At 33.4% G+C, this 11,649-nt stretch overlaps 1 protein-coding gene across 1 annotated transcript in view; it reads left to right on the top strand.

The window, feature by feature from the left end:
• Positions 1-867: 867 nt before the first annotated feature.
• Positions 868-11,649, top strand: part of LOC120519911 (cell wall protein DAN4-like) — a gene marked incomplete at both ends in the record, with an annotated part of 32,727 nt that continues 21,945 nt past the window's right edge. The window contains 2 exons of the mRNA XM_039742662.1: positions 868-920; positions 1,366-1,419. Of these exons, the coding sequence (XP_039598596.1) occupies positions 868-920; positions 1,366-1,419 (107 nt within the window). The remainder of the gene's footprint in view (positions 921-1,365; positions 1,420-11,649) is intronic.

Raw genomic sequence — 11,649 nt, 5'->3', positions numbered from 1 at the left:
GTTAGTATATTGGCGATAACTTGTATTTAGTGCGGTAAAAGCAAGGAATATAAAGAAATTCTGCAGGATTTTATTTGTATTGGACCATGTCTGTGTATGTTCATCTATTTGTGTCCATCTCCGGGTTTTATAGCTTGTCTATCTGCTGCCCAGTAATAAAATTGAAAGTTAGGTAGAGCCATGCCACCTTCCTACATAGGTCTTTGTAGGGTGCCAATTTGGATACGTGGATGTTTGGAATTCCAAATAAATGAGGTTGTGGTTGAATCTGATATCACTGCTAACGGTATCTTGCCTTACTGCTTACAATATGACATGACATGCATGTTTCTTCCATGTGTTACTTCAAATACAGTCATTATTGCATGCAGCGCAGATGTATACATCAATTGACAAATCCGATTATATCCACGAATGATGCTAATGAAGTGAAGGAGGCCTAGTCTATAGCAATGAGCTTTTTTGTTTTACTGTGGCTGCATCTCTTACATCAAAAGTACTTCAGCAACATCCACAACTGCTTCAGATCAGTAACAGTGTATTTCTTCGTTTTTTCCAGTGCCAGCATTTCAAGATTATTAAATTGTATCTTCTTGGTAGTTGAAATGTTTGCCATCTTTCATTTTCTGAATCATTTAATTACTTTTGTGTTACAATGGAGTTTATCTTGTTTGGATTAAGTACAAAGTTGGAACTAAGAGCTGGTGATGTTACACACCGATTCTAAGCGCGATTGCGAGTGTCACTAGTTTCAAGAAAGCCAGTAAGAGCCTCACATGCTCTTGTCACAACGTAAGGCCCTTCCTACGTAGAGGCATTCAAGACACTAACCCTGATCTGTAATATTGGCGTGTTTTCTTTTAACAGAAATTCAGACTTCTACACGACAAGTGCTTCAACAACATCCACCACTATGTCAAGTGAGTGACAATGAAGTGTCATATTTTTTGAAAGTCACTACTTCAAGAGTAATAAATTTGTTGTTATTCCATCTACATGTATTTTAATGCTTTATTTTCCTGGACCTACATTTTCTCTTTAGTATTCTATTAATTTATATCTATTGTTGGAAGATATACAGGAATGCTTATTCCTGCATTAGAAATTTCCTTAAGTAACATTCAAAAAGATTCATCACTTTGCAGAAAACATACCAGTTAATTCTCACACTGTATTCCTCAAATTCCCTTATTGCTTACAGTATGTAGGCATAGGCATATTTGTTTTATTGCCTGCGTCAAAGAGAAACTGTGTCGTAGCAGAGCAAATGTGTCCGTCAATTGACAAATTACTTATTATAAACAGTAATACTGCTATTACAGTAATGAAGGAATAGTCTGCTGTAATGTGATTTTTTTGTTTTAGCAGCGACTGCATCTCCTACATTAACAATTTCTACAACAACCACAGCATTGCCAAGTAAGTGACAGTGTTTTTCTTTTTTTTTTAAGTGTTAGCATTTCAAAATTATTATATTGTGCCTTATTACTTGTTAAAGTATTTTCAACGTTACAATTTTTGAAGCAACTATTCCAGATTAATTTTGCCTTAATATAAAATGCACTTTGGTATGATTATCTTCATAGCTAGAACTAACTTTGATTTACTGGATTGAAGTAACTTTCCTCTAAGATTAAATTTACATCAATTTTAAAATGAAGTGACCATTCCTGTGTTTCTGCTAATCACTTTGACATTCTAAGATATTTCCAGTTTTTATGGTTAATATGCGACTTTCAAAAATGTAGTGATGCAAGAATTAGGTGAAAACATAAAAGCCTGTTCTCGATTTTTATTTTATTTTATTGCTTTATTAAAATCAAATAACATTCCATACTGAATAAGTCAAGTGTTAGAAAAATAGGTTTTGAAGAAATCAACCCCACCCTGAGAAAGTGAGGTAGGCCAACAGAATAAAACTTTAAGCTAGTAAATAAGTAAATAGATAAATTAATAAATAAATAAAGATACATGGAGTAAAGGAGGGGAGAGAACCTGCTTCCTCAATTTAAATGCTTATTCTAAAATGTTACTGATCAGATCCTGTAAGGTTTTGAAAATGTTTTGTACAGATCCTCTAAGTGCTAGTTTGATTTCTTCCAATTTCACATATTATATAACCCCAGTTGCCCACAACTTAGAATAGGAGAGTTAGGATTCTTCCAGTTGAGCAGGATAAGTCTACGTGCCAATAGTGTAGTAAAGGCAATTACAGTTTGTTATTCTTTCTCCACTTTAAGCCCATCTGTGAGCCCACCAAACACAGCTCTTACTGGATTAGATGGGATTGTGACACCAAGGCTGTTTGAAAGGCATTTGAAGATTTTGGTCCAGAATGATGTTAATTTGGTGTACACCTAAAACATTTGGCCCAGTGAGGCTGGATCTCGATTGTAGCGTTCGCAGGTTGGATTTTGCCCTGAAACATTTGGACAATTTTAAAGCGAGACAGATGTCTCGATTTATAATTTTGAGTTAAATAATTCTATGCTTTGCGCATATGGAGCTCAAGTGAATTATGTGCATTGCTAACTTCCATTCCTTTTCTGAGATGTTGAGTGAGAGATCCTTTTCCCACTGTCCTCTTTGATCTTTGAAACGAGGGACTGTAAAATGGTTTATAAATTACGGAAATTCTGTCTGAGTCCTCAAGACTGATCGATATTTTTCTGGCATAGAGATAGGTGGAGGTGAGAAAAATTGGGCAGGTTCTGTTTAACAAAGTTTCTAACTTGAAGGCAGCGAACGAAATGTGATTCTGGAAAGTTAAATTTGCAGTGTAATTGTTTCTAGGATGCAAAGCGTCGTCTATGTACAGATCTCTAAGTGATTAAATCCCAGATGTTTTCCAGACATTAAAAAGTGCTATGTTTGCCAGGGTGGAAAAAGGTGGTTCTCGTGCAGAGGAGCCACCGACAAAAGCTTCTCTATCTTAAAATACTTCCTGCATTGGTTCCATAATCTGAATCAGTGAAGTACAATTGGGTTGTTAGTATATTGGCATAACTTGTATTTAGTCGGTACAAAGCAAGGAATATAAAGAAATTCTGCAGGATTTTATTTGTATTGTGGACCATGTCTGTGTATGTTCATCTATTTGTGTCCATCCCGGTTTTATAGCTTGTCTATCTGCTGCCCAGTAATAAAATTGAAAGTTAGGTAGAGCCATGCCACCTTCCATAGGTCTTTGTAGGTCGAATTTGATCGGGTGTTTGATTCCAAATAATGAGGTTGTGGTTGAATCTGATATCACTTAGCCCAATCGGAAACCACTGAAACACAGCCTTACTGGATTAGATGTTTTGGGATTGTGACCACGTTTAACATTTAGATTGGTACTTGTTTTGTGACATCAAAAATTTACAGTAGGTGGATCTCATTTTCTGATATTTTTATTTTTAAGGGACGTTGATTATAGTTAATAGCTGGTGATTTTCACGTCTGCCATTACATTCCTGTTTCAGAGTAGGCTCACTCTTTTGTCACAGGCTTCTGTAGGCATTCAGACTAACCTGATCGTATTTGGGTGTAAAAAATCGATTCTGCGCAGGTTCAACAACACAATATTCAAGTGTGCATAATGTCTTTGAAAGTCCTTAAGATAATAAATATTTTTCCACTAATGTATTTTATATTTTCTGGACCTACATTCTCTTTGTTTCTAATTTATATCTATGGAAGATATAAGGATCTTATTTGCTAACAAGAAATAAAGAAATTTGCAGTTATTTATGTTCATTCTTTGTTCATATTGGCATGGTTTTTTTGTTCAAGAATTTGAGAATGTTCATTACAATTCTTTATACGAATACTGTATTAATAATGAGGTGTTTGAATTGATTTGTTTTGCGACTGCATTACAACATTTCCAAAACCCAGCATTCATAAGTAACATTCTTTTTTTTTAAGGAGCTTCAAAATTTTTATTGCCTTTACTGTTAAAAAATCAACTCAATTTTTGCACTTTCCAGTAATTTTTATATAAATGACTTTGGTATGTTTCTTCATCTGAACTTTGTTTTGGTTAATGTTCTCATTTAATCAATTAAATGGACACCGTTCTCTTCCTTTTAATTAAGAACATTTTAGATATGCCTTTCAAAGTGTTGCAAATTAGGTGACTAATGCCGTTTTTTTATTATTCTTAAAATCAAACATCCATAACAGTAGAAATATTGAAATCACCCGAGAATGGTACCAACAGATAACTTTCTGTAAATAGTAATAATAATTATTTAAGATCAGGGAAGGAGAAGATTTCCTAATAAATCTTATTCTAATTCGTAATCTGCGGTTTAAATTTACAGATTCAAGGCTAGTTTATTCTCTCAAAACCGTGCCAACTTAAATAATAGGATTCTTATTGCAGTATACTGCTATAGTAAAGAACGTTTTTTTTTCACTTAACATCTACCCGCCATTTCTATTAATATAGGCATTTAAGCTTTGAAATTTTGAATATTTAATTTTTAATAAAAATTTGGTACTGATCTATTGGGTAGATTGGATTTCCAATTAAATTAGGAACATGTGTTTTATTTTGTTAATTCTATTAGTATGGGCTCAAGTATTATGTGCATCCTTCCATTTTTAATGTTTAAATTCACTTCCCATCTGAAGCAGGTGAATGGTTTTAACGAAAGTAGTCCAAGACTTAATTTCTGTAAATAGTTAGAATTTTAAAGTCTAAAGACCTCTTAAATTAAATTTCTGATGTTCTAGGTGAAAGTTATCAATCTTAGTGATTTCCAATTTCATTAAAATATTGTTGAGGTGGAAAAAGTGGATAAGGGCCAGAAAAGCTTTCTTTAAATCTTCTCATTTAAATCTGGACAAACAATTGGTTTTGTTAGCGTACTATTTGTCGATTAGGTATAAAATTTGGATGAGTGGACTGTTGTATGTTCATTTTGCTCTCGGTTTAAGCTTGTCTATTTTGATAAATAATTAGTGAAACCTGCCTCCTAGTCTTTTAGTGAATTTGATCTGATTTTGATTAAATAAATGAGGTTTGTTGATCTGAATCATCTATATTTGCCTTCTACAAAGCGCGCGCGCTTATTATTAAATATATTATTGCATGAGCGCAATTATACATCAATGAAAATCGATTTTCCACAATGTAATGAGTAAGGTGTCTTGAAGAGCTTTTTTTTTTTCTGTGGTCATTTAATAAATTTGAAAAACCTTAGTCAACAGTATTTCTAGTTTTAGCCAGCTTTAGATTATTAATGTATCTCGGTTTAAACATCTTCTTCGATATTTTAGTGTACATTTTATCTTGTTGGTGCAAGTTGGAATAGAGTGTGTTAACATTCACGCTCAGTGTCCTAGTTTAGAAGCCATAGAGCTCATGTCTTACCACCGTCCTTCTCTAAAGCTTCAAGAATAACCTATCTATTTGGCTTTTTTTTTTCAGCTTCTCCTAATCCACACTATGTCAGTGGTACAATGATATTATTTTTGAAATTATTAAATATATTTTTGTTATTCCATCTCATTTATGTTTATTTTTGGTACATTTCTTGTTTATTAATACGTTGGAATAAAATGTATTCCCATTCCTAAGCATTCGTTTCATTCAAAAACCGTAACTCACACTTTCTCAACCTCTTTATGAGGCATAGATATTGTTTTTGTGTCAAAGAAATAATTCAAGCAAATGGCTCAATTGAAATTAAAAGTATATGCTATTAAGTAAAGATATTCTTAATGTATTTTTGTTTAACATTCCTACATTCATTTCTAAAACACTTTTACAGTGTTTTCTTTTTTTTAAGTTACATTTCAAATATTATTTGCCTTATTACTTGTTAAAAGTTTTTCCTAAATTGAAGCAATTTCAATTAATTCTTATATAAGCACGGTATATTATCTTATAGCTGAACTATTTGTTATGGATGATCTCCTCTAAATTTTTACACAAAAATGCCATTCGTGTTTCTTTTTGACATTCTAAATATTATTTGTTAATATTTCAAAATTGTTCAGATTTAAATAAAATGTTATTTTTTATTTTTTGCTTTTATTATAATAACTTCCCTAGTCAATTAAATTTAAAAATAACCCCACTGAATGATCAAAATTTGTATAAAAATTAAATAGATAATTAAAAATAAAAGCTGTGATTTTATTCTTAAATATACATCCTGTAGGTTGAAAATGTTTTGAAGATCCCTAATCAGTATTTCTTAATATATTTTATTCATTAGAAGGGAAAATCTTCCATTAGCAATATTATTCAATGTGTGTAGTAAAGCAATTCAGTTTGTTATTTTCTTAACATTAAGCACAAACGCTTGATTAGATGGATTGTGACCAGCTGTTTGAAGGCATGAATTTTGGTCAGAATGATGTTAATTTGTGTACACCTAAAACATGGCCGTGAGGCTGGATCTGATTGTAACTTGAGGTTGGATTTTCCGAAACATTGGACAATTTGCGAGACAGATGTGCTGATTTATTTTGATTAAATATTTATGTTTAGCATATGGAGCTCAAGTGAATTATGTGCATTTACATTCCTTTCTGGATGTTGGTAGAGATCCTTTCCACTGTCCTCTTTGATCTTTGAAACGAGGGACTGTAAATGTTTTATAAATTACGATTCTGTCAGTCTCAAGACGATCGATATTTTTCTGGCATGAGAAGGTGGGGGAGAAAAATTGGGCGGTTCTGTTTAACAAAGTTTCTTGAAGGCAGCGCAGATGTGATTCTGGAAGTTAAATTTGCAGTGTAATTGTTTCTAGGATAGGCGTCTCTATGTGAGATCTCTAAGTGTAATCCCAGATGTTTCCAGACATTAAAAGTGCATATTTTGCAGGGTGGAAAAAGGTGGTTCTGTGCAGAGAACCGAAAACTTCTTCTTAAAATACTTCCTGATGGTCAAATCTGAATCAGTGAAGTACAATTGGGTTGTTAGTATATTGCGTACCTTGTATTTAGTGTAAAAAAAGGAATAAAAATTCTGCGGATTTTATTTGTATTGTGGACCATGTCTGTGTATGTTCATCTATTTGTGTCCATCTCGGGTTTTAAGCTTGTCTATCTGTAGATGTGAAAGTTAGTAGAGCCATGCACCTTCGCCATAGGTCTTTGTAGGGTGATTGGATCGTGGATGTTTGGAATTCAAATAAATGAGGTTGTGGTTGAATCTATTCACTGCTAACGTATCTTGCCTCACATATGACATGAGCATGTTTCTTCCATGTGTTACTTCAAATACAGTTTTGCATGGCGCAGATGTATACATCAATTGACAAATCACGTATTATATCCACGAATGATGCTAATGAAGTGAAGGCCTGTCATAGCAATGGCTTTTTTTGTTTTACTGTGGCTGCATCTCTACTCAAAAGTACTTCAGAAATCACAACTGCTTCAGTCAGTAACAGTGTATTTCTTCGTTTTTCAGTGCCCAGCATTTCAGATTATTAAATTGTATCTTCTTGGTAGTTGAAATGTTTGCCATCTTTCATTTTCTGAATCATTTAATTACTATTTTAATGGAGTTTATCTTGTTTGGATTAAGTACAAAGTTGAACTAAGGCTGGTGATGTTACACACCGATTCTATTGGCGCGTGATGTCACTAGTTTCAAAGCCAGTAGAGCCTCACATCTCTTGTCACAACCTGGCCCCTCGTGAGAGGCATTCAAGACACTAACCCTGATCTGTTTAGCGTGTTTTTCTTTTAACAAATCAGACTTCTAGCGACAATGCTTCAACAACATCCACCACTATGTCAAGTGAGTACAATGAAGTGTCATATTTTTGAAGTCACTACTTCAAGGTAATAAATTTGTTGTATTCCATCTACTGATTTAATGCTTTTTTTCCTGGACCTTTTTCTCTTTAGTATTCTATTAATTTATATCTATTTTGGAAGATATACAGGAATGCTTATTCCGCATTGAAATTTCCTTAAGTAACATTCAAAGATTCATCCTTTGCAGAACTCAGTTAATTCTCACACTGTATTCCTCAAATTCCCTATTGCTTACAGTATGTAGCATAATATTGTTTATTGCCTCGTCAAGAGAAACTGTATGCGAAGAGCAAATGTGTCCGTCAATTGACAAATACTTATTAAAAATAATCTGCTATCAGTAATGAAGGAATAGTTCTTAATGTGATTTTTTTTTAGCGACTGCATCTCCTCATTAACAATTTCTACAACAACCACAGCATTGCCAAAGTGAGTACAGTGTTTTTTTTTTTTTAAGTTTAGCATTCAAATATTATATTGCCTTATACTTAAAGTATTTTCAACGTTACAATTTTAACAACTATTCCAGATTAATTTTGCCTTAATATAAAATGCACTTGTATATTTCTTCTAGCTAGAACTAACTTTGGATTTACTGGATTGAGTAACTTTCCTCTAAGATTAAATTTACATCAATTTTAAATATGACCATTCCTGTGTTTCTGCTAATCCTTTGACATTCTAAGATATTTCCAGTTTTATGGTTAATGCGATTTCAAAATGTGTGATGCAAGAATTGGTGAAAACATAAAAAGCCTGTTCTCGATTTTTTATTTTTATTTTATTGCTTTTATTAAAATCAAATAACATTCCATGAATAAGTCAAGTGTTAGAAAAATAGGTTTGAAAATCAACCCCACCTGAAAGTGAGGTAGGAAGATAAAACTTTAAGCTGAAAATAAAAAATAAATTAAATAAATAAGATACATGGAGTAAGGGAGGAGAGAACCTGCTTCCTCAATTTAAATGCTTATTCTAAAATGTTACTGATCAGATCCTGTAAGGTTTTGAAAATGTTTGTACAGATCCTCTAGATCTAGTTTGATTTCTTCAATTTCATATTATATAACCCCAGTTGCCCCAACTTAGAATAGGAGGTTAGGTTCTTCCAGTTAGCGGATAAGTCTACGTGCCAATAGTGTAGTAAAAGGCAATTCAGTTTGTTATTCTTTCTCACTTTAAGCCCATCTGTGAGCCCACAAACCAGCTCTTACTGGATTAGATGGATTGTGACCAAGCTGTTGAAGGCATTTGAGATTTTGGTCAGAATGATGTTAATTTGGTGTACACCTAAAACATTTGAGTGAGGCTGGATCTCGATTGTAGCGTTACGAGGTTGGATTTTGCCCTGGAAACATTTGGACAATTTTAAGCGAGACAGATGTGCTCGATTTATAATTTTGAGTTAAATAATTCTATGCTTTGCATATGGAGCTCAAGTGAATATGCATTGCTAACTTCCATTCCTTTTCTGAGATGTTAGGTAGAGATCCTTTTCCACTGTCCTCTTTGATCTTTGAAACGAGGGACTGTAAAATGGTTTTATAAATTACGGAAATTCTGTCTGAGTCCTCAAGACTGATCGATATTTTTTCTGCATAGAGATAGGTGGGAGGTGAGAAAAATTGGGCGGTTCTGTTTAACAAAGTTTCTAACTTGAAGGCAGGCGAGCAATGTGATTCTGGAAAGTTAAATTTGCAGTGTAATTGTTTCTAGGATGCAAAGGACGTCGTCTATGTACAGATCTCTAAGTGATTAAATCCCAGATGTTTTCCAGACATTAAAAGTGCATATGTTTGCAGGGTGGAAAAAGGTGGTTCTCGTGCAGAGGAGCCACCGACAAAGCTTCTCTATCTTAAAATACTTCCTGCATTGGTTCCATAATCTGAATCAGTGAAGTACAATTGGGTTGTTAGTATATTGGCGATAACTTGTATTTGTAGTCGTCAAAGCAAGGAATATAAAGAAATTCTGCAGGATTTTATTTGTATTGTGGACCATGTCTGTGTATGTTCATCTATTTGTGTCCATCTCCGGGTTTTTATAGCTTGTCTATCTGCTGCCCAGTAATAAAATTGAAAGTTAGGTAGAGCCATGCCACCTTCCCCATATGGTCTTTGTAGGAGTCTGTAATTTGGATCACGTGGATGTTTGGAATTCAAATAAATGAGGTTGTGGTTGAATCTGATATCACTGCTACGGTATCTTGCCTTACGCTTACAATATGACATGGCATCATGTTTCTTCCATGTGTTACTTCAAATACAGTCATTATTGCATGCAGCGCGAATGTATACATCAATTGACAAATCACGTATTATATCCACGAATGATGCTAATGAAGTGAAGGAGGCCTAGTTCTATAACTAATGAGCTTTTTTTTTGTTTTACTGTGGCTGCATCTCTTACATCAAAAAGTACTTCAGCAACATCCACAACTGCTTCAGATCAGTAACAGTGTATTTCTTACGTTTTTCCAGTGCCAGCATTTCAAGATTATTAAATTGTATCTTCTTGGTAGTTGAAATGTTTGCCATCTTTCATTTTCTGAATCATTTAATTACTTTTGTGTTACAATGGAGTTTATCTTGTTTGGATTAATACAAAGTTGGAACTAAGGCTGGTGATGTTACACACCCGATTCTAGGCCGGCGAGTGTCACTAGTTTCAGAAAGCCATGAGCCTCATGCTCTTGTCACAACTAAGGCCCTTCCTACGATAGAGGCATTCAAGACACTAACCCTGATCTGTAATATTGGCGTGTTTTCTTTTAACAGAAATTCAGACTTCTACAACGACAATACTTCAACAACATCCACACACTATGTCAAGTGAGTGACAATGAAGTGTCATATTTTTGAAAGTCACTACTTCAAGGTAATAAATTTGTTGTTATTCCATCTACATGTATTTTAATGCTTTATTTTCCTGGACCTACATTTTCTCTTTAGTATTCTATTAATTTATATCTATTGTTGGAAGATATACAGGAATACTTATTCCTGCATTAGAAATTTCTAAGTAACATTCAAAAGATTCATCACTTTGCAGAAAACATACCAGTTAATTCTCACACTGTATTCCTCAAATTCCTTATTGCTTACAGTATGTAGGCATAGGCATATTGTTTATTGCCTCGTCAAAGAGAAACTGTGTGTAGCAGAGCAAATTGTCCGATCAATTGACAAATTACTTATTATAAACAGTAATACTGCTATTCAGTAATGAAGGAATAGTCTGCTGTAATGTGATTTTTGTTTTATGGACTGCATCTCCTATTAACAATTTCTACAACAACCACAGCATTCAAGTAAGTGACAGTGTTTTTCTTTTTTAAGTGTTAGCATTTCAAAATTATTATATTGTGCCTTATTACTTGTTAAAGTATTTTCCAACTTACAATTTTGAAGCTAACTATTCCAGATATTTATGCTATAAAATGCTTTGGTATGATTTCTTCTGCTAAGAACTAACTTTGGATTTACTGGATTGGTAACTTTTCCTCTAAGATTAAATTTACATCAATTTTAAAATGAAGTGACCATTCCTGTGTTTTCTGCTAATCACTTTGACATTCTAAGATATTTCCAGTTTTTGAGTTAATATGCGACTTTCAAAAAATGTAGTGATGCAAGATTGGTGAAAACATAAAAGCCTGTTCTCGATTTTTATTTTATTTTATTGCTTTATTAAAATCAAATAACATTCCATACGAATAAGTCAAGTGTTAGAAAATAGGTTTTGAAGAAATCAACTCCCACCTAGAGAAAGTGAGGTAGGCCACAGAATAAAACTTTAAGCTAGTAAAATAAGTAAATAGATAAATTAATAAATAAAAAAGATACATGGAGTAAAGGAGGGAGAGAACCTGCTTCCTCAGTT

Source organism: Polypterus senegalus, unplaced genomic scaffold (assembly GCF_016835505.1).
Source record: "Polypterus senegalus isolate Bchr_013 unplaced genomic scaffold, ASM1683550v1 scaffold_4862, whole genome shotgun sequence".
NCBI classification, from domain to species: domain Eukaryota; kingdom Metazoa; phylum Chordata; class Cladistia; order Polypteriformes; family Polypteridae; genus Polypterus; species Polypterus senegalus.
This window is presented reverse-complemented; position numbering and strand designations above follow the sequence as displayed.